The sequence below is a fragment of the Motacilla alba genome, chromosome 5, assembly GCF_015832195.1.
Source record: "Motacilla alba alba isolate MOTALB_02 chromosome 5, Motacilla_alba_V1.0_pri, whole genome shotgun sequence".
NCBI lineage: Eukaryota > Metazoa > Chordata > Aves > Passeriformes > Motacillidae > Motacilla > Motacilla alba.
The window spans coordinates 23,819,599-23,841,885 of record NC_052020.1 but is presented as its reverse complement, the minus strand read 5'-3'; the positions used below and the strand labels follow the sequence as shown (position 1 = coordinate 23,841,885).

Sequence of the window (22,287 nt, the reverse complement as noted above, 5' to 3'; positions counted from 1 at the left end):
GGCTTGCACAGGCTGTGCAGTCCCAGCAGCTGCTGCAACATTTCTTTTGAAAAGCTCTCCTCCCTCCCACCCACATCTCACCCCACTTCACCCTCTTGTGTCTCTACTAACCAAGGCCACCGAAAGCTGGGCTGCTTGCCTCATGCCTGTGTCACTAACTTTGTTCTAGAGGGCAGCTTGCTACTGGACTTTGATCAACTAACATGGCAGCTTCTGTTTTGCTGGAGTTTGGATTGAAGGTCAGTTGAGCTCTTCCTCCTCTATGTCCTAGCCTGTGTGGGCATGAGCACCTAGACCCAGTGCATGCTGAATGCTTGGAAGACCTAAGGTGACAGCACTGAGGATGGTTTAGCTAAATGACTAAATTAAATAATAATAAATAATAAAATTTAGGTGAAACAGTCTGAAGTTCAGTAAGGCTATGACTGCCAGAAATGGTGGAAAAACAGGGCCTGGGAGACAATCACCATTGCTGAGATGTAGTTGCTGTGTGGGAGCCAGTTCCTAGGCTAGCCATTACCTCACTTACTCACAAGTGCTCCTGAGGAGATGTGGAGGTAGGGACAAGTCCTAGGTTCCATTCCCAGGCTCCCTATGCCTTGGTCTGTGTAGAGCAGCTCATCAGCCTGGTCAGGATTTGGCTGCATGCGTGTGAGTGCCACAGTGGAAGACCCTTACTGCTCTTCCTGGCTCCTGCTACACAGTTTTTCTGCATGGCATCCTGGGTTTTACTGAGTTTGCCGCTCAGTCTCTTGTTTGTCTGATGTTGTCGACACAAAAATCTTGTCCCAGGGCTGCTTGGGAGTCCTGTGGTTGGAGGTGTTGGGAGCAAGAGGCCGTGTGGCCAGTTTGTGCTCTTCAGAGGGGAGATGAATGGGTTTTGGAGAGGTCTAAAGAGCCGTGGGTTGAACACCAGAGGGCACGGTCGCTCTTTGGAGCTCTGGTGCTCTGCTGTGCAACTCCTGCCCTTTCTCTGCAGCTGACTTCAGCTGGGTGTTGTGACATGTCCCTTCTGCAGGGTTGCTGGCCTTGACTCATCGCTCCTGGTTTTGCTTTCTTCCCTTCTGCAAGAAAGGGATTGGCAAAGCATCTGCATAGAGCTTTTTTTATGCTGCTGTGGCTGAAGTGGCTGGTGAGCTTGATGGCTTAAACTGGTCAGCTGCTGCTGTGGGCTGGCTGATACTCAGAGGCAAGCCTCTAGCCATGGCAGCTGTCAGCCAACTCCCCACTGCACAGGCTTGCGTGTCCTGGTACCACACAGAGCCTCATAATGGCAGCCACCCAACTTCTGCACCTGGAGTCTGGGTCACTCCTCCCACACAGCAAGTATCTGGAGCACCCAGTGTCTCTGTGGGCATGAGAGGAGGAGCTGAGAAACTCAGGAAGCAGAGCAAGGCAGCCCTGTGTTACTGGTCTGTGCTAAAGTGCTGGTCCATTCCAGGAAGGGAGACAGTGGTCTGCTCTCTGCATGGGCATTGCTTCTTCCCCTCTCTGAAGGATGATGGGAGAAAAAAGCCCATCAGTGATTCTGGCAGATGTGGGGATGTTAAGATGAAAGAAAAAAAAAAGGAAGCACATAAGACCAGATATGCTGAGGGCATTTAGAACAACAAGGGTGGAGAAGAAAAAACTCCAACTTTTCCTCCTGCCCTCCCATTTGTTGCAGTGGGACAAGTTGACATTCAGCAAAACCAAAAAATAATAGATTTAACATTCTTAAAAGGAGTCACTTCAATTTTGATGTGAGGTGCAGTAGAAGAAGATTTAGTCACTTTCTGCCATGAGGTGAAAAAGTGAAACCAAAGGTTAGACATTATATCAGTAACAGGGTCACAGTTAACAAATGCCACTTGTGTGGCATGTCAGCATGTGCTTTGCTTAGTCACAGGGTCATGATGAAGGCTTGGGAGGTGTCTTTCCTGTCTCAGGCTTTGTGGTGTAGAGAGATCACTGGGGACTGGGCTACCACTGGGGACTGGGCTTCTCAGGGATGCTGAGCAGTTCTCCCCCTTGCAGACAACTGCAGGGCCTGCCACTTGTGATGTGGTTTCAGGTGTGTGGGACCAGGATCTCCTCGCATGGAAAGTCTTGCTCAGGGCTGCGTGGGCCTGGGGAGCCTCTTGGCCTGGAGCAGTGGTTTCTGCTTGAACACAGCAGACTGAAACCCGTGACAGCAGCATTCGGAGCTGCTGGTCTCCATCACAACCCATTCACCCGTCTGCATGTTAACAGGCTGAGGGCTTACTAAGTTGCGGGAGTAGGAGGAGAATGGCAGCAAGGTTTGCATGACTGAACTTGAGGAGAGGGCTCTTGGGGTTCTTGCTCCTGCTGCCTCCAGGGACTTGGAGAATTAGTGCCCTGGTCTCTTGGTGGTCAGATTGACTTGGAAAGGATTTTGGGGGCACCTGGAATCCACTGTGATCACCCTTCCATGGTGTTTCCATTGGAAAAAATGGCTGTTTCCATTTGTCAGTCTAGGTCCTGCCAGCTCAGGAGGGAGATAGGATTGTGGTGACTGTGAGAGGCAGCAAGTGGTATCAGCAGGAGTCTCTGCTATGCATAGACCACAGAGGGCAGGAAGAGCAGGGTGGGCATGGAGACAAGCTGGAAGCTTGAACCCTCCCTGGAAGGGTTCAAGGCCAGGTTGGATGGGACTCTGAGGAACCTGGTCTCGTGGAAGATGTTCCTGACTATGGTAGTGGGGTTGCAATGAGATGCCCTTTAAAGTCTCTTCCAATCCAAATCATTCTGTGATTCTGGGCTAAGCTTCCTTGGCTGGAGGTGGGGCTGGCGAGGAACCACACATATCTCTTATCAGGCTACTTTGCTCTGAATGACTGACTAGTTGCAGCACATCTTTAGTTTTCTCTTTGATAAAACATCCTGCCGTCCCAGTAAGTAAGTCTTAACAATGATGGACTGGGGCCTGTTCCTAGAGGCCCTTCTGCACCTGGCAGCATAGCTGCTCTGGGGCTGTGACAGTGCTGGGACCTGCTTGACCGCTAGTGGCAACTGGCTCTTTCCTGGCAGTGGGAAGGGAATTCTGAAGGATGTGTAGATACTCTGTGTTGGGAAGGAGGCAGATCCTTCCATCCTTCACCAGCTGGCAGTTTTGAGGGTGGAGAGGACTGACCAAGGTGAACATCTCCTGCCTGCCCTGGGTATCTCCAGCTCCCTTTCCTCTCTGGTGTTGTGAGAAATGGGCTGAATGAAATCCTCAACAGCTTTGGCAATGGACGGGTTCACTCGTGTGTCCTCCCCACACCCCTCTCCCACTGATTCACAAAGGCCACTTGCTCTTCCTGCCATGATGGAGATGACAGCAATGGTGGTAGCTCAGTCTTTGGGTCTGGCTACCCTCTATGAACGGCTTTCAAGTCACCCATCGTAGAAGGCCGCTGGCTGCCTTTGCCACACTGGCTGCAGCCTCTGTGACATGTTGTTATGATTGTGTTACTGTAGTCCCGCTCCAGGCCCCAAGGAGCACTGGGCACCGTCCAAACACACACACATTCCTACGCACAGAGGAGAAGAGCTGTCTAATTTTAGCCATGACATGTAGGCGAGGGGAAGGGGCAGGCAGGAGGGGGCAGGGTGTGAGAGGACAAGATTTCAGCTGCAGCCACCCGCACTGACTCACTACAGCCTGTGTGTGGCTACTGGCTCTCATTGCCCGGGTAAATGACCAAAATAACAATAACTGGTGACAGCATCGTAGAGTGAGCTAGCCTTTGTCGTGACCTTCCCTTCATCTTTGCAAAGACCAAAGAGGAGACGGGTTTTGTGGCCCCAAAAGGGAGATGGGATCAGATCCCTAGAGGTAGCTGGGGAACCCAGATAGTGGTGAAGCATGACGGAGAAGTCCCCAGCCTGGCTATGAGAGGTCCCATGGAGGGTTTTCACGGTGAAGGAAGACACAAAGTTCCTGAGACTTCTATGGAACCTGCCTGGGCCAAAGAATAACTCAGAAGCAAGTTACCTCCTGTGCATGAAGACAGGCTCTCCGTGACTGGTGGCTTGACCCTCATCAGCCATGCAAACCCCTTTATCCAAGTTCCAAGGAGGCAGGAGAGAATCACCACTTTAGCGCGTTCTCCCTGTGTCTTCCTGCTGCCGCTGCCAGGGAAGCTGCGCCATCCCCGAGGTGCAGTTGAGTGTTTGGAGAGCAGCTGGCACCGTGGGGACCCCTCTCTTTCCGGGCCTGCTGTGGTGCAGCGCCTGCGGCTGGGGGCGAGCCGGCCTCGGGGCTGCTCGGAGAGGAAGTGCAGTTGGCTATTTTAACGAGAGCAGCGTGGGGAGGAGCAGAGGGAGAAGCCAAACACTCTCTCCAAACTAGGACTTAGTAGGGGAGGGCTGGCCCGCTGCTGCAGCGCGGCCACCGCTGCACACTCGGTGCCCACAGGACCCCTGCACTGCTCCGGATCAGGTCACGGGGGCTTTTTCCCGCTATCTCCCCTTTCCTTGTCCTGCTTGTCCCTCTCCCTCATGCTTGCTGCTTTTGTTTGTGCTGGGTGGGGGATGGGAGGGGACCTGGGGGGAGAGACAGCCCTTAGTTTGTAGGTATGGTATTTGGTTCCAGACCACTGTGAAGGGCAGGGGGAGCAGACCCCAGAATCATCCCCGAGACCCTCAACTTCGCTTCTGTCGAGCACTGTTAGCTGCCAGAGCCTGGATCAAAGCCAATCCACAGCAGTCCCCAGGGCTCAGGAGAGGGGTCTGCAAAACACAGCCACCATGGCACTCAGTGGTGCCTGGCTGCTCTTTCTGTGGGGTTGCCCTGCCAGTGGTGTATTTCCAGCCACCCGTTCTGCTGCTTTCGTCCTGCCAGTCCATGTGGCATGGGGTGGCAGCAGGAAATTGCAGGTAGCAGAGGACAGGGAGCTAGCCTGTGCCTTGCCAGGACCCTCAGTCTTCAGCTGCTTTGCTTTGGAATAGTTTGGGAAAGCAGAACAGATTAGTGGACTCCTGGCATATCCTCTGGTGCTGGTGGCACTGTGATTCCCTGCTTATGCCAGGAGCAATGGAATGCCCTTCCTGATCCCTGCTGTGGGCTGGAGGGAGGCATGTGAGTCCCATCTTTCTGGTCAGTGATCAATGCATGTTGTGGAGTGCCTGAGGTTTTCTTGACTTTGCTTTGGGAGGTGCAGAGACTTACTAGCCCTGGGAATCACTGCCTGTGTTCTGTATCTGCCACACTGCAGCTCTGTTGTTACGCAAGGTTCATTGCCTCCTCCCTGGGGCTGCTGACCTGGGCAGACACTGTGTATTGCCCTGCCTGGGGCAGCACTGTGGCCAGTAGTAATTTCTGTGCCGGGATTTTGTCCTTGTGTGCTGGGGAAAAACTGTGGGGCTGCTCTGGGAGTTTGGATCCAACAGCTGGGCTGTGGGACTGGCCACCCTTTAAAAAGTGCATCCCTCCTTGTGAGGAACAGAGCTGTGTGTACTGAATGAGGGGACCGCCACTGGGTGTGATAATGGGAATCTGCAAAACAAACCATGTTCTGAGTGCCTAAACCATCAGGACACTCTGGCTGAGGTCCCTGCTGCCTGGCTTCATGCGTGTCACTCTGGAAAGGAAGCTGAGAGAGGGAGAGAAGAAACTCTCCAACTCCTTCCCAGCCTGCATCACTGGTCCTGCTGATGGGACTAAAATAGAAACTGTGTGGCCAGCCTCTCCCCCAACCCCTGCTCAGCCTCAGCCCCAGCACCATGGGTGACGGTGGTGGCTCACCCTCTGCGTTTCAGCCCTGGTTAATTCATGGCTCAAGGCTGTCAGTCTTGCTGTTCAGCTCCTCAGCCAAATGCAGCAACAGATTGTTTACATCAGTGCTGTCAGGTTTCTTGATTGCTGGGAGGCAGATTATTTACTGTAGTGGCATATAAACTTCATAACATTATGATGGTGGAAAGTTGTCAAGGGATATAAATGCCCAGAGTCAGCCCAAGAGGCTCCAAGGAGATGGTTTTGGTTTAAATTAAGATAAAACACTGTCTTCCATGGATTTTGGGAAGGAAATCACACTGTTGTAATGGGAACATTACTCTGAATGTTAGGGCTGGCAAACTCTTGACTTTATGAAGTCTCTGTGGAGGATCTGAGCTACTCTGGCAGATGTGCCTTGAAACAGATCTCACGTTTGCCCTGAAAAGGTGGTGAAAAAGGAAATGGCGCCATGGCATCGTGCAGAGCTTGGGGTGAGGTGGGATGGAGCTGCCATGGGAAGGGTGTTGGGAAAATGCTAGGAACTGTATAAAAAGTCTCAGTCCCTTCTGCTCCCAGCCCCTGTTCTTCTCAGAAAACCAAATGTCACCATTTTCTTGTGGAGGGCCAGGCATGAAGGTGGTATGGCTTTTGCCTTGCTTTGTTTGAGGCATGGCTAGGCAGTGTCCTTCCACCTGGCTCTGCCACTTGGAGAAGCCTACTGTGACAAAACTGTCAAACTGTGGTGTTTCATTTCTTTGCCTTTCTACCACCGTCCCCCTAGGCAGCTGCCAGTCCTTGGTGCTGCATCTGTCATCCTGACTTGCTCATCTTAGAAAGCATCTCTATCTCCTCCCTGTGGTGTTCCCAGCTCCTGACTGGCTGTGAGTTGTGCTCTTGCTCAGCCAGGTACAAGATGGATACAGAGAGACTACACTGATATAGCTGCCTGTCCCTTGTGAAGCAGTGCTGTCCTGGGACCTCCAGATTGGCCACCCAGAGTGCCCAGTGACACTGACAGTGTTATGAGCACGTTGGCAAACATGCTTAGATATTGCCAGAGGTGTCTTGCTCTCATGCCCATGCCCAGTAGTGCAGACAGGGACCTCTATGCATCACGTGCAGGGACCTCAGGGACCACAGGGCTGGGAGGAGGTCCTCTGCAGCTGCATGCATCTGACCACCAGCTGGTTTCTAAGCACTTGCCTTGCTTTCTCACTAGCAGAGAGGTCTGAATTCATCTTGATCAGGCCCAGGACTCACTGAGAGATAAGCTGAGATGTGTTGCCCTCTGAGTACCCTGCTAGGATCAGAAACTGGCTTCTGCAGCTTGGAGGGGCAACCTTACGGTTGCAGCAGTAATTCCCTCCTCTGGAGGGTGACAGTACAACTGAGGATGTCCTTGCCCTTGCTCTGGGAATACCATGCTCCTGCAGCTCAGAAGCCTGGAATTGGCCCACATAGGTGGTGGCACTTGTTGCAGTAGGTCAAATGTGTGAATCCTAAAATAGATGAGCACAGCACGTAGCTCACCCCTCGCGGTGCTTTGAAAGGCTCATGGTTTGGATGGAGCCTCCCTACCCCTGTGCTGGGGGGAGCCCCATCTCCTTGCTTATACTGGTCCTAGTGTGGCGGAGCTCCTGACTCTGTTTTATTTGTCTGATGATAGGAGAGATGACAGCTGGAATGGAAATTCTGAGTAGAAACAAAGCGCACAGTATGGGAACTTGCTGATTACTGCACACCTCACTGCAACCAAAGCCTGAGGGCTGCACCACATCTTGACCAGCATTTTCCCTTCCCCATCTGGCACGGGGGCGCCTTCCTCAGCAGACTTTATCTGTGCAGGTTGCTCTTGTAAGGTCAGAGAAGCCTGGCTGGGGAGCCCCAGGGAGAGAAGAGGTTGGTGATGATGTGTGGGAAGCAGGACAGGAGAGTGGGGACAGGATCTCAGCAGGGGTGGTGTAAGGACAGTAGCATACATGGGAAGATTGAATATCAGAGCACTGAAAGGGCATTGTGGGTTGTGTAAGCTTGTGATGGAAACAGAGGCTGAAGGCAACCAGTGGTGTGCCAGCGGGGTGGGAATGAGCAACAGCTCTCTGGATGGGCTCCTGGGTCCCTCAGTCCCTCCAGTGCCCTGGCAGGGAGGAGGCAGGGAGGCAGGGGAGAAGTCCAGGAGATCTTGCTGTCACACAGGAGTGCCTATTAATAACACACTTTCCTTGTGGCTGATCTGTATGAGTCAAGTGTCTTTGCCAGGAGAAGACAGCTTGTAAACTGAAGTGGGCTCCTGTTCAAACTCTGCCAGCTCTAGTGCCACAGCAGCTTCCCAGCACCCACATCTAGCCAGGATGCAGGAATCCAGCCAGCTGCCATCAGCACAGGTGCTCGTCATGGAACAGGGCAAAGCTCTCAGACTTGTTTCCCTGGTAGTCCCGTGGTTGGAAAAAATGCTTTCCAGTTGACTAATTGGAAGTTTGCTGAAAGGTCAGGAGGAGCTGATGGTGTTATTATGTCCAGACTTCTCTGTGGCTCAAGGCTTGTGCATTTAGTACCAGCAGTGTCCTGCAGTAGGGTCTTCTTGCCTCCTTTGGTGCCAGGAGAGGGGTGCCAGATTTGTCACTATATGAAGGTAACCTGAGATCTCTCTTGCTTCTGGGCACTGGTAGGAATAGACCAGGCTGCTGGAGGGACAAAGGGAATAATAATGTGGAGGAAGGGCCAAGAGGGTGTATGGCATAGGATCCCTCTGCCTATCGCAGAGAGCCTGTTAAGTATGGTACATGGGAGTTTGCTCTAGTGAAGCAAAGCAGAATAGTTGAGGTGAATATCCAGATTCTCTTCATGATGTGGGCAAAGATTATGTCATGGGTGTCATGGGGGGACACTGCATGTTTAGCCCTAAGGGTCAGCCTGTCTGGTTTTGGAGCCACCATCACCAAATGAGAGATAGCTGCTGGATGTCTGGAGAGATGTCTCCATAAGAGCTGATTCACAAGCTCTACGTCTACTGCAGTTACAAGATGAAAGTTTTTTCTCTTCGATCCCTGCTGTGCTTTCCAAGGGTGTTTAGATCTTGATGTGACATGTTCCTGCTTCAGCAGCATCTCTGCACTGAGGCCAGGCAGGATGTGTAGGATGCTTTGAGGAGTCTGGTAGTAAAAAACACCCCACCTTTCAAGAGCTCTGATTGCAGATCATGAGCAGACCAGAGCTGCTGTCTTTTTCCTTATTCACAGAAGGAGATTGAAATGACAGCGTGTATCTGTTCATAAGTAGAGTTGATATCCCAGTACATGCAGCAATACTTCCTTACTTTGCACCCTGCAAATGCCAGGCTGCCTCAATTCAGCCTCCTTACCTAACGGAGCCAAGTAATGTGCTCTACAGAGCAGCCACAGGTGCTGGCTCCTCTCCATCTTTTCTTGGTGACAAACAATGGAGATTCTAGAAATAAGCTGGTGTTAGGCCTGGGGCTTCAAGGCTTAGCCCTTTTCGGGCTCCTCTCTGCCTATTGCATGGTTCCCCAGCTGCTCTGCACTCAGCTCTGCTAATGCGTATCAACCGTGGGCAGCCCAGCAGTTCGTCCATCTGCTCCACCAGCAGCAGCTCTCACACCTGCAATACCCCATTTGGAGCTCAGGTTGGAAGTGAGATGCAAGAGGTGGGGTATGTACACCCAGCATATCTGAGCTGCCACATGCTGCTGTCGTGAGCTGTCAGATGGCAATCTTGTAATAACCTTCACCACTGGTGGTCAGAGCTTGATACCATGTGCCATTTTCAGACAGCCCTGAAGACAAAAAGGTCTGCAGTCAGCTAGTGCTCAAACATAAATGTCAAACCAAGGTTGTTGTAGCAGATTTCCTCACGAGACTGGTGCAAAGAGGAAGGAAGCTGTGTTAAGAGATCTTCCTGCCCACAGCAGCAACACAGTAAGCGGTGGAGCAGCTTTGTGCTGGTGGAATATCTGGGGTAGGAGGGAACAGCCATTCAGCTCATTTGAGGTGCCTTTGGTCAGTATGTCTCCCCCAGGAGCTAAAGCTGGCCAAAAATGGTCTATTGCAATGTGCCACTGTGCCACACATACTGTGTTCTTACTTGTATTTTTTAATATGTTTTATTTGTTCAGAACAGTTTTTAATACCTGTTGGTGATGGTGCTCATTGGCAGCCATCTGAGCATGATCCAGCGTGTGCCAAGTGGCCACAAAGGCCAACAGTATCCTGGCCTGTGTCAGTAAGTGTGGCCAGCAGGACTGGAAAGTGACTGTTTCCCTGTACTCAGCACTGGTGAGGCCACACCTTGAGTGCTGTGTCCAGTTTTGGGCCCTCCTCCTGTCACTGAGGTGCTAGAGCACATCCAGAGGACAGTACAGCTGGTGAAGGGTCTATGGAACACATCTTAGGAGGAACGGCTGAGGAAGCTAGAGGCTCATGGGAGACCTTATTGAGCTCTGTAACTACCTGAGAGGATGTTGTAGCAAGGTGTGGGGGTCAGTCTCTTCTCCCAGGTAACAAGTGATAGAACAAGAGTAAATGGTCTCCAAGTATACAGGGAAAGTTTAGATTCTCTGATTCTATACTGTTTACTGTGCATCATCTTGCAGATAATATGGAGATGGTACATGAATGGAGCACTGCAGTGTTGGAAACAGGCTGGAAGCAGGGTTATCAGCAAAATGCTGATGCCCTCTGCAAAGCTGCATGGGCCTTGGGTGGATGGAACCTTCTGTTGACCAAGTATCTGTCTGCATTGCTTGCAGTGGTAGGACTTGAGAAATACTTCTGAGGAGGTGATTCTTTGGGTTTCTTTCAGTTCAGCCAGGCTTTAGCTGCCCTGATGCTGCTCTCTGGAGGCCATTGCCTGCCTTCCTTCCTTCCTTCCTTTCCTTCCTTTCCTTCTTTCCTTCCTACCAAATTTTCCTGCCCTGGTTTTACTGGCCTGGTCAGTTTTCTTCTGTAGGACTCACAAGAGCTCAATTTCATTTTGCTACGAATTTGGTGGGACTGATACCTAGTCAGAGTGGTTCCTGTGTGGAAACCATGTGGATCAGCATCAGGAGAGTGGTAGGGGTAATGGAGGTGCCAGGGCTGATCAGCACCTTGGGGTGCACAGGGGTTCTGCTTAGTGGAGTACAGGGAATGCAGAGGGTCCTGGCTAGCTGGTGACACCTGCCCTGCTATTGCAGCCCTTTGGGCTGAGCTGTGAGACTCGTGGAGCAGTAAAGCTGTGGGGAGCAACACTACCACATGCCTCAGGTAGCATTGCCATGTCTCCTACTCCCTGCTTCAGCCCTCTATCCCTTGCTTCCCACTGTCCCCTTGCCCTGACAGCCACAGGGTGGCCTGGGACTCATAGGGAAGCCTACTTAATTCCTGGTCTCTGTGTTAACAGCCACCATCCGGATGCAATGGAAACCTTTTTTAGGCGGCACTTTGGGCGGAAGGGGCTGCGGCACACCAGCGTGGTGGCTGTGCCCACGGGCAAGGCCAGGCGTCGCTCCCAGGTAGGGTTGCCCTCCGCCTCGCTGGCCCAGTGCCGCCGTGGCTCAGGCACCCCAGCGGCATCCCTCTCTTGCCTGGGCCTGGTCCGGCGTCCCGGCACGCGTCGCCGCTCCAGCACCACGCCGCCCTGCCTCAGCCCCAGGTTTGCCGTGCAGAAGAAGCTCAGAGGCCAGGCGCAAGCCATTGATGCCCAGCTGCTGGGTCCCACTGTCCTCCTGGCCAGCCTCGTTCCCACGGGAGAGGAGGGGGACAGGGCTCACTGCACTGACAGCTCCACATCTGAGTCTCCAGAGGACGGTGGTGCAGCAGCAGGAGCTGAGCAGGGCCAGCACGAGCATAGTGCTGAGGAGACGTGGCTGGCCATGCTGCCCCAGCTGCGGCCGCTCCAGGCAGGGCTGCTGTCGCGGGGCCCCCGCTGCCTGCGGCGCGCCTCCTCCCACCGCCTGCCCACCGAGGCCCTGCACGGCCGGGCTGCCTACGGCCTGCCAGGCCGCTACCGCCGCCTCAGCCAGCACCGGCGCTCCAGCGATGCCCCTCAGCCTGGGCTGCTCCCCTCTGGCCACCCACAGCTGCTGGCCCAGCACTGTGCAGGAGTGGCTGGAACCAAGTGCCACTCTGCCACCCTCGTCAAGGGTTTGGGACCGGAGCCCACCTGCCACACCACCCCGGACGGCTGGAGCCCCCGGCTGCTGTATGTATGGTGGCAGCGTGCAAGCAGGGAATGGCTTGGGGAGGGGAGAGGGGGAGTGCAGACCCAGGTGTGATGCAGAAGGAGGGAAGAGACTTAGCGCCATTGGCCCTGGCTGCCATTGATGTCTTGCAGGGCTGCTGGCGGACCATAAGCATCTTCCACTCGGGCCAGTGCTGCCACTGATGCTCTTGGTGCAGTTCCTGGGGCTTGTGGGTGTCCTCTCCTGCCAGGCTGGGACCAGAGGAATGTGGTAGGCCTGGTTACTGGCTGGAGATGCACACTTTCTCCTGTTGGCTGGATTTCCTGCTCCTTTCCTCTACCCTAGCACATCTGGGAGAAGCTCACTAGCCCCAAACAAACAGCTGCTTTTATTCTGGCCAGTATTATTGGTCCCTGGAAACAGCCCAGGCTCTGAGGTGCCTGGGAGATGCAGGGAGACTGTTGGACAGGTGCTCTAGATAGTCCCTGCAAAAGCAGTCCCACCACTGCAGCTTCTTCGACACTCCCAGGGTGTTTTACAATGGAGCTCTTATCCTTGAGGGCATTAACCCAGCAGGCCCAGGCTGTGCCTTTTGTTGGGTACAGGCTGTCTGGCTGAGCTGTCAGCAACGTGGCCAGTACCTCTTCATCCCACAGGACTATCTCACAGAAACAGGTACTTCTCAGCCACCTGGGATGAAAATTCACCTCATTTCCAGCCACTTGGTCCTGAGGAGGCTTTTCTGCTCCAGCCTCACGTTGCATCTTAGAAGCAAATCGTGCTTTGCATATGTATTTAATAGCCAACCCTCCTTTGTCTTCCAGGAAAGCTATTGCCAAATCCAGTCTCCAACACATGGTAGCCCAGCCAAACCCGGCACTAGCCATGAGGAGCGACTCAGAGAGGCAGATACGCAGCACTGTGGATTGGAGCGTAAGTTGTACTGTGTTTTGCTGGGCATTGCATGGAACGGGCTCTTGGCCAAGAAGCAGCAGGCTCTTCCCTGGGTTGAGGCTTCCCAGGTGGCTGACTTTGACACATTTATGGCCTCTCCCATTGCCTCCAGCTGGTGCCAGCATCTGTGCTCCTGGCAGCACTATTTGATGCTGCAAGAGAGAGGCTGTGGAGGCACAGGTGGTTCCTGGAGGGATGGCATAACTACTCCACTCCCAGCTTTTCTGCTTCTGACAGCCAAGATCTGTTGGCTGGGGCCAAGCAACAGGAGTAAGCCCCTTCTCCTTAACAGGCCAGGTCCCACAGGTTTTAAGCTGCACATTCAGGTTGTAGAACAGAAGCTGGTTCAGGAGCGTCCCCTGCGCTGAGTTTGCCCCGATGCCTCCTCTCAGAGTGATGAAAGCAGCTCCCCTAGGCAGGAGTGGTTTGTAGGTCTTGGAGTTGGCTTCCTGGGGCCCTCTTGTTTACAACAGCTGGGCCATGGCTGCAGCTTTCTGAGGTTTCCTCTCTCCAGATGTCCCTGGCTGTTGCATGCATCTTGTCTCTTAGCCTCCACCTAGCTCCAGCCTCCCACCCCCAGCAATGTCCAGTATCGTGTCCCCTGCACAAAGCATTTTAGGGGCTCGGGTGCCTCTCTGGGGGTGCTCTCAGAGCTTGTATTGTCTTGTGTGTTTCAGGAGGCTGCGGTCTATGGGGAGCACATCTGGTTTGAGACCAATGTCTCTGGGGACTTCTGCTATGTTGGGGAACAGAACTGCATGGCAAAGCTTCTGGTGAGTCACCTGGGGCCACCTGCCTCGGCAGCAATGGCCACAAACCTGGCTGTGCTGTCACCTTATGGGGAGACTGCAGAGACCACACTGCTTCTGCTGCTGCTGGGGGACATGCAGTGGTCTGGGGATCTGCTGAGGCAGGGACTGTGTCCCTCTTGCCTCTGGGGGCAATACCAGAGAGCCTGGTCTCCAGTTTCTGGCAATGCTGGTTCCTGATGCAGGCAATGGGAACCTGATGCAGGGCTGCCACTTGCCTGGGGGGTTTCAGAGAGAGGCTGTTGGTATTCCACACCCTTGGAAGGACAATCTGAATCCAAGACCTTTCAAAAGAGGAGAAAAGTGAGCTCTAGAGACCCAGGCCTGTTGCCACCTGCCCCTGCAGTCCTCCCTCCCAGTTTGTAGGCTCAGTCCTGCTCATGGTGCAGGACATGGAGCACTGATGCCATCCTCTGCCTGCCATCGTGCAGGTGCCTGCCACTGATGCCACCCTGTAGGTGCCTCCCAGACCAGCTTCCATGGTGCTCTCAGGCAGTGTCAGAAAAAGACAAGGACTGCAGGACAGGACAGTAGGGAAAGTACCTCCGTCTCTGTCCCAGGCTTGAGAACATCTGTTATACGCACATGCTTATACCCCTTCACTAAGAAGTCTAGGTTATATCTAACTTTACAATAGGGCTTGTTCTGTTTCCCAGTATATAAGAAGGAGGTATGATGGGAGGCTGAGCTTGCCAGGCTCTGAACACTGCATATTTTCATTCACATATATATTTCTCCCCTTTTCTTACCCTTCAGCAAAAACCTCTCTCCAGGCGCAAGTGTGCAGCCTGCAAGATCGTAGTGCATACACCCTGCATCGAACAGCTGGAGAAAGTGAGTAGAGCCTGTTAAGCGCTTCCTGCAGCTTGCAAAACTGTAGCAGCCTTTTCTTGGGCAGTGAAACACAAGAAGATTGGGGAACTGAAATGTGTAATTGCAGAGAAGGGTCTTCTGAGGAGACAGTACCAAAATGAGGATCTAGTGATATGATTGGGACCCCAGCCCCATTTTGTTCTGTAACTGAGACATGTGAGGGTTTTGTGGCAAGTACCAAACAACTCCAGAGGTTCTGAATCTTACTGTAGTGCAGTAAATTCCAGTAGATTTCCTTCAGGTGCAATGGTTTTACTGGTTCCTCTCGTGTGTTCTTCCTACAGATAAATTTCCGCTGCAAGCCTTCCTTCAGGGAGTCAGGATCCCGGAATATACGGGAGGTGAGAGGTGTGCCTTCGACGCTGCCCACATCTGCATCTCCCATTTCCAGTTTGGTGGTAAAGACACCAGATGCTGCCAGCGTGTTGCCCATCCAAGCGGAGGCATCCTGTTACTTCCTGCTCCAAGGGGGTGGTGCCGTAAAAGGGATGTTTCTTTGCAAAGCAGCAGCACAGACTGGGTATGAAGAGTGAGGGGTTTGCAGGCAGCAGATGCAGACCATCCGGTGGTTTGCATGTTCTGAATCTGCATGTGAGGAACCTACAGACAGTGTTTTTTGGGAGAAATTTTGCCCCTTGTGTTGGGCCCTCAGGCACATAGATGAGGCTGTGGCAAACAGCAGGTCCACAAGTCTCCTGCAATTTGGAAGGAAGCAGTATGGGCTCATTTCTGGCTTTATCACTCAGCCCTGACCTAGGTGCCACAGGTGGCAGTGGAAGTGTCCCACGGTAGTGGTATCAGACCCCTTCAGCCCATGTTGTAATGTACTGGGCATAAGCAGTGGCCTGGAACCTGTCTGCTGACCTGCACTGGTGGAAGCAGCTGTCAGCCTTCATGCTTCACCCTCCAGCCTGTGGAGCCAATGTCACCTGTGCAGTGCTCTGGAGTGGGTGTGGGTGGCTCAGTCGTGGGCCATTTTGGTAACAGAGCTGCCTCCAACACACTGTGTTTGTGCTGGCACAGTGCTGGCACAGACCCAGTTGGGGAAGGATGTTCAAACACAGGGCTGCCTGCTTTGAAATGCCGGCACGACATTGTAAAGAGAAGATTTCAGCATCACTTTCAGCCTTCCTTTCTTGTTTTGTTTTTCTTTCTGTGCCTCCTTTGCATATTGCTCTTAGTCTAGCTCCCTTATTTGTGCTTCACTTACCTTTTGGGCTCTGCTAACAGCTTGCTGCCTCTGCTCAATTGTCCATCTCTATTTTTCTTCTCTCCAACCTCTACAAATCTTTTATCCATCCCCTTTTTTGCTTTTTTTTTTTTTCCTCACAAATTCTGGTTCTCCATCCTGTCTTTCTAATGCTTCTCAGTTCCTCCAAGGCCTCTTCCTTCCTGTTTCCCTGAAAAGGTGCTCTTCTGGCCTTTGTGGTGCCAGGGATCTCCTTCAGGGTCAGCCCTTTCCCTAGATGTGCCTGCTTGGACCCAGAGCTGAGCTCAAGGCATAGCCCTCCTTCTACTCCTACTGGATTAATATCCCCTAGAGCCAGCAAGACTCTTCGTCCCTTCCCGTGCACTGCACTTGGAGGAGGCAACACTGGAGCTGACCCCAACCTCCTGCCACTTTCTGCCTCTCATCATCATGACCCTAAAAGCTGTCAGGAGCAGGATGTTGGGCCCTGTCACGCCAGCCTGTGAACTTGCACTCCCTTTCTCCTTTTGCTTCTCTCTCTGCAGTGCTGTTCCCAGTCCAGGGCTAGAAGAACAGGATGGGATTTAGGACAAGTGGTACTTCATTACAAAACTTCTGAATCTCTCACAATCACTTCTGCAAGTCCCAGCCCTGAACCCACTGTGAGCCTGCAGGCAGAGCAGAGGTGCTGGCGAGCAACCTTGCTGCCCACGCTGGCACTGAAGCAGGCTCAGGATTGGTCTGGGGAAAGAGCAGGGGGAAGTGGGTGTGGAGGGCTTTGGGGCTGCCGCTCTTCTTGAGGAATGTGGAGTGAGGAGGTTCACTGCTTAGCTGCAAGCACTTCCGTCTTCTTCCTGTGGGCACAAACTATGTCTCTCCAGGGATTTTCACACCTTACACCAGCACATTTTTCACCTGGCACTAGGGGCATCTGGGCAGAGATGATAAGGGACAGAGATGTGCTTACTCACTCTCCATTGGATCTGCTTTGTGTGATTCTCAGTCTTCAGTTTCCCTGTCCTCCTTCCTATTTCTTCTGGTTTTAATTCTCTTTTCTTGGAGCATCTTAATTTGGCCTCTTGTCCCCTGATTCTTTGGCTTTGCCTTCTCTCAGCAGGTGGGGGGCTGGTCCCTATGAGCAGTGGTTTTGCTGCGAGAGCAAGGTTGGCTGGCCTGTGTCCATTTCTTCTGCCCATTCCTGTGTTCCCTCACAGGAACAGGCACTGGGCCCTTCACTTTTTTTTTTTTTTTTTTCATTTTCTTCTTTTCTTTTCCATTTAGCCCATTGTTGTCCGACATCACTGGGTGCACCGGAGGCGGCAGGAGGGGAAATGCCGGCAGTGTGGCAAGGTGAGAGGACATCTTGGGCATTTTTCTCAGCCTGAAGGAAACCTAAGGTCAAGGCAGAGACACGCACAGGGCTTGGAACCAGGGACATCCCACCATTCCTGTTTGGCAGCAAAACCAAGACACAGGCCCTGCTTTGCTCAGTGAAGCACTATGTAACTGCTTCCCACATAGAGTAGTTCTTCCCCTGGGCCCAACAAATCCTGAAAGAGACTGTCTTCCTGACGTGCTTTCCTTGAGCAATAAGGACACCCCTACAGAGCACAGCGGCCTCCCTGGTGCTGTTGTTGTAGTTGGGACTGTCTGATAGGATCTGGAGGGCTCCAGCTGCAGGCATGCTCTCTTTGTTAATGTCTCTTACTGTTGGATGGTAGAAAACTGCAGGGAATTCCCTAAGCCTCTTGCCCTTTCTTCCGTAGGGTTTTCAGCAGAAGTTTGCCTTCCACAGCAAAGAGATTGTAGCCATCAGCTGTTCCTGGTGCAAACAAGCGGTGAGCAGGGCTCCCCTGAATGCCTTACCAGTCGGTTCTGCGCTAATGACCTCTGCTTTCTGCCTGGACTCCCCGAGCTGCTGCTCGGCAGCCAGCCCGTAATAGCTCCCCCTGCTGGGAGAGGCTGTGCTATGATATTTGCAAGCTCCTTTGAGAAACTTTCTCTTCATTGCCTTCCCGTTACAAAATTCCTGCATGGTTTCATCCAGCACTCCCTGCATTGGCATGGGGAACCTGAAAGGAGGAGTTGGTGGCTGTGCCCAGCAAACTGAGCAGCTGAGTTTTCTCTCTGTCTTCTCCTTGGCCAGTATCACAGCAAAGTATCATGTTTCATGCTGCAACACATTGAAGAGCCCTGCTCACTAGGGGCTCACGCTGCTGTCGTCGTTCCTCCCACCTGGATTCTGCGAGTCCGGCGGCCCCAGGTAAGTCACTTCAGCTCTTGGGGCTCTTTCACAGTTCCCACTTGCCCAGTGGCTCCTCACAAAGCTTTTGTGTTTGTTCCTTTTCTCTCTAGAATCCACTGAAATCTAGTAAGAAGAAGAAGAGGACATCATTCAAGCGGAAATCCAGCAAAAAGGGGGCTGAGGTAAGATATGAGGGGACTGGGAATGACCTTGTCTTGGAAGGGCAGAGGGACTGAACAGTGAGGAGCAAGACTGAGAATAAAAGTGGGCTTTTCTGGGCCTGCACTGATGTTAAGGAGGTTGAGCTGGAGGGAGCATGCCTGCTGGCAGGGTATATCCCAGTTACAAAGTTTATGGGGTGGCTGGGGTGTTTTCTTCCTCCTGCTTCTGACCTGCATGATGTTAGGGCTCAGCTGGAGGTGGCAGTTTGCATTTCCCCAGCTTTGTTGAAGGATCTATGATATCTCTTGCAGGAAGGGAGGTGGAAACCCTTTGTCATCAAGCCCATGCCAGCTCCTCTCATGAAGCCCTTGCTGGTGTTTGTGAACCCCAAGAGCGGTGGGAATCAGGTATGGCCTTGTCTGGTATGTCTAAGAAGACGTGTCTCTGAGGGCATTGCCATTTTAGTGCTGAGCTCTCATCATAGTTTTGGTGATGCTTCAGCTGCACAAAAGGCCACAATGCCAGTTTGCTGCCCAGCAGTTCCTACCTCAGCCAGGCTTTGCCTCTGTCCCCTCCTGAATGGTGTTGTCTTAGCCTGTCCCCAGGCAGGACCAGATGCCTCCTTCTGCTGTCCACTGGGAACTCGGTATTACCTGAAGTCTTTCTTTTCCCCATAGGGAGCCAAGATCATCCAATCCTTCATGTGGTATCTCAACCCACGGCAGGTTTTCGATCTCAGCCAGGGTGGACCCAAGGAGGCGTGAGTACTGATGGGGGCAGCACCTTTCTCTTCCCCATCCATGTCCCAGGATTCCTCCTGAGAGCTCTTCCCCTGGCTCATAGAGGGAGACATGGATGTGGCTTTGTGAATGCCGAGGGCTCTGTGAGGCAGCCACTGTGTAACACCTTCAGTAACTCTTCCCTCCTCAACCTCCCCGTTCCCCACAGGCTGGAGCTGTACCGCAAAGTCCACAACCTCCGGATCCTGGCATGCGGGGGAGATGGCACGGTGAGTCTCCAGCCCCTCCATCCCCTGGTGCCCCTTTGCCCAGGCCTTTCCAGTGCAGACAGCAGCCCTCCTTGTTGTGATCCAGAGCAGGGCAAACTGGGCACACTGCATCCATGGTACAGCTGGTAGCATAGATGCTGTGGGTCCCCTTGTGCACTGTTCCAGGGAGTGCTAGTCTAACATGTCTGGATTTGTAGCCCTTTTGAGGGCCAGTGTCCTCACTGGGGTTACTGGTATCTCCTGCAGCACCTGATTAGAGCATTAAAGCCTGTGAATAGCCTCAGTTGTGGCTAAGAAGACCCCATCTCTGCCCCTCTGCCATCACTAGTGCTCCAAGTCACCTCTGCCTGCCTGCTGGTCCCTGAGATAACAAATGGTTTCTTTGCACTCTCTTGATTGAGTAGGTGGGCTGGATACTCTCCATTCTGGACCAGTTACGCATCAACCCACCTCCTCCTGTGGCCATCCTACCTTTGGGGACAGGGAACGACTTGGCCAGAACACTGAACTGGGGTGGGGTAAGTGATGGCACAAGAACCCACTGCTGACAGAGCAAGGCTGAACGCTTAATCCTTGTTTCAGACACATGGTTGGAGATTTGCATGGGCTCATGTTTCAACTTCCTGTAAATACAGACCAACAAATAAGTGCAATTTGGAAGTTGCTGCTCTTCTGACATTTGAATGGTTCTGCATTAGATTATACAAAAGCGATTGCCTTTTCAAACTTTGGAAAATTTTTAGAAGGAAGATGCATTGTTTTAAATTTCAAGTCCCATTTTGTTGTGCATTTAAGTAGAGTTGATCTCTTCTACATCTTTTATTCTGAGATGCCTTACCAAAGCCTGCTGTCTGGGGTATCTCTGTGGGAGGCAGGCATGAGACTCCCCAAGTCCTTCTCTTCACCAGGGTTACACAGATGAGCCTCTGTCCAAGATCCTATCACATGTAGAAGATGGGAACATAGTACAGCTCGATCGCTGGAATCTCCATGTGGAGCCAAACCCTGACACAAACCCTGAGGAAAAGGATGAGGCAGCTGCTGACAAGGTGAGACACCTCCTCTCCATGTCTGTTCCCTGTGCTAGAGTCTGCATTCTCTCTTCTGCCACTGGCTTGGGCAGTCCCAGCACTTGAGGCTATGTTCTTGGGTTGATGTTTCCCTCTCACTCCTCCAATTCCACCATTCTGTTCATGGCTCTGAGCCACAGCACTCATAGCAAGAGTGTATGTAGAGTTCATAACTAAATGCCTACCAAAGGTTTTTAACCACAACTTGCAACAGGTATAAGCCCAGTCTTCTGTGAGACTGTTTTCATTAACAGAAGCATGGGTGACTGCAGAAACCTCAGAGAGCAGTGTGTGTCCCCTTGGACCGTTTCCCTTACCCCTAGGAGCCAGGAACTAATCCATCATCTCAGGCTGGTGACCTCTGTATTTTCCTAGGGAAAAGGCAAGCAGGGTCCCTTAGCCACATGAGCACTGTAATGGCTCTGCTGTAACCTGATCTCATCTGTGCCATGGGCACATGTTGGCAGCCTCATCCTTATTCCTTCTTTCCATTTCAGCTCCCTTTGGATGTCTTTAATAACTACTTCAGTCTTGGCTTTGACGCACGTGTGACGCTGGAGTTCCACGAATCCCGAGGTACAGGGCAGTGGCGGGACTTGGTTGGGGTCTGTGGGATGGGCCTGTTCTCGTTTGTGGGTTCCTCAGTAAAGGGAACAAAATAATTGCTTCAGGGACAGAGCTAGAGGTGAAACATGAAGAGCAAGTCCTAGCTGCAAAGGGGGAAGAGGGGTGCCTGCACAGGAAAGAAGCTGGGGGCAGACCCCTGGCTGAGGCTGGCTGGAGAGCTGTGTCTGAGGAGAGCTGGCAAGTGAAATATTTCCATGTATAGGCCAGTGACCTGGACTTTTTTCTCCTTTCCCTAGAGGCCAACCCAGAGAAGTTCAACAGCCGGTTTCGGAATAAAATGTTCTATGCTGGGGTGAGTGTGTGGGGGATATCTGAGCCTGCCGTCATAGCAGCCTTAATGTCAGCTGCAGCACAGGCATGGACCTGCCTCCTGCCAGCACCCTAAACTCACCCATTTAAGCTATGTGGACCTTCACATGCACCCAAGCCAAGCCCCCCAGCCCGAAGCTGGAAAGTTGCTGGAGAAATGCTGCAGCGCTGGGAGTCATAGCTCCCCTTTGGCTGTGAGTGCTGCTGGCAGCACAGCTTGCTCCATGGCCTGCAGTACAGTTGCTGTATTGATCTCCTGCCACTATTGTTCCTGATCTCAAGCTCACGGGTGGTCACCCAGGCAGGACCTCCCTGGAGCTGTGGGAAGGCAGACTGTCCCCCCTGCAGAGGAAAAGGAAGCCTTACCATAGTCTGCACACTACTTTGGTCTTTTATTATATAACTTTGACCAGTTACAGCTTCCTGGCTAATTACACCACCCTCCTGTGTCTCGCCTCTAGAGCTTTGTGTCTCAGTATCATCTTTGTTCCTCTGTCTCCCCATCCTCAATATACTTTCTAGCCATGTGTCTGGTGACTGGTATTCGAGCAGTACTGAAGGCCAAGTGCTGCTCTGTGCCATCTCACATCTGTCCTGCTTGTGTCTCTTTTGCTGTATGCACAGTTAAACCCAAAGGGCACCCATGCTGTTCCTCCTGGCATCTCTGTTTGGGGTCACTTCAGCACTTCATCTTAGCTTGAGACTGAACTTGTCTCTTGTTACTTGATTCTCACTGGAGGAGACTCATCTTGTCAGCTCTTCCCTAAAGTCAGGACTGGGCCAGCAAGGGAATACTAGAGCATGTTATTGAAGGTGCCTCAAGATTTTTGGTAGGCAAAATAGCAAGAGGAATAGTTCAGGCTGTTTTGGAGAAGAGGAGGACTTTTTACAGTGGATGAAAAGGGTGTTTGCAGGTTTGAGCAGCTGAGGTCTGTGGCAGGTCCGTGGCAGGCTGAGTTGCAGGTCAGTGGCAGGCTTCCTGGTTGCCCATTCTGGTGACCACCAGGGCACTAACTCTGTCTCTTACCTTGGCAGACGGCCTTCTCCGACTTCCTCACCGGGAGCTCCAAAGACTTGGCGAAGCATGTCAGGCTGGTTGTGAGTGTGCTTGGGTGCTCTGGTCCAGGGAGGGGGTGAGCTGTGGAGATGTGAGGAATG

The 22,287-nt window shown here is 52.5% G+C and overlaps 1 protein-coding gene across 14 annotated transcripts in view; it reads left to right on the top strand.

Moving 5' to 3' along the window:
- The window catches only part of DGKZ (diacylglycerol kinase zeta), a 53,688-nt gene that overhangs the window by 15,712 nt on the left and 15,689 nt on the right, over positions 1-22,287 (top strand). For 7 of the 14 annotated variants that reach the window (XM_038137642.1, XM_038137643.1, XM_038137644.1 and 4 more), the window contains 16 exons: positions 12,707-12,815; positions 13,514-13,609; positions 14,402-14,479; positions 14,803-14,859; positions 16,989-17,057; positions 17,474-17,545; positions 17,854-17,970; positions 18,063-18,134; positions 18,426-18,521; positions 18,792-18,874; positions 19,063-19,123; positions 19,528-19,641; positions 20,032-20,172; positions 20,691-20,769; positions 21,057-21,112; positions 22,165-22,227. In XM_038137642.1, coding sequence (XP_037993570.1) covers positions 12,707-12,815; positions 13,514-13,609; positions 14,402-14,479; positions 14,803-14,859; positions 16,989-17,057; positions 17,474-17,545; positions 17,854-17,970; positions 18,063-18,134; positions 18,426-18,521; positions 18,792-18,874; positions 19,063-19,123; positions 19,528-19,641; positions 20,032-20,172; positions 20,691-20,769; positions 21,057-21,112; positions 22,165-22,227 — 1,363 coding nt within the window. Of the gene's footprint in view, positions 1-12; positions 11,903-12,706; positions 12,816-13,513; positions 13,610-14,401; positions 14,480-14,802; positions 14,860-16,988; positions 17,058-17,473; positions 17,546-17,853; positions 17,971-18,062; positions 18,135-18,425; positions 18,522-18,791; positions 18,875-19,062; positions 19,124-19,527; positions 19,642-20,031; positions 20,173-20,690; positions 20,770-21,056; positions 21,113-22,164; positions 22,228-22,287 lie in introns of those variants that run through there. The other 7 variants (XM_038137636.1, XM_038137640.1, XM_038137634.1 and 4 more) reach the window with 7 other exon arrangements.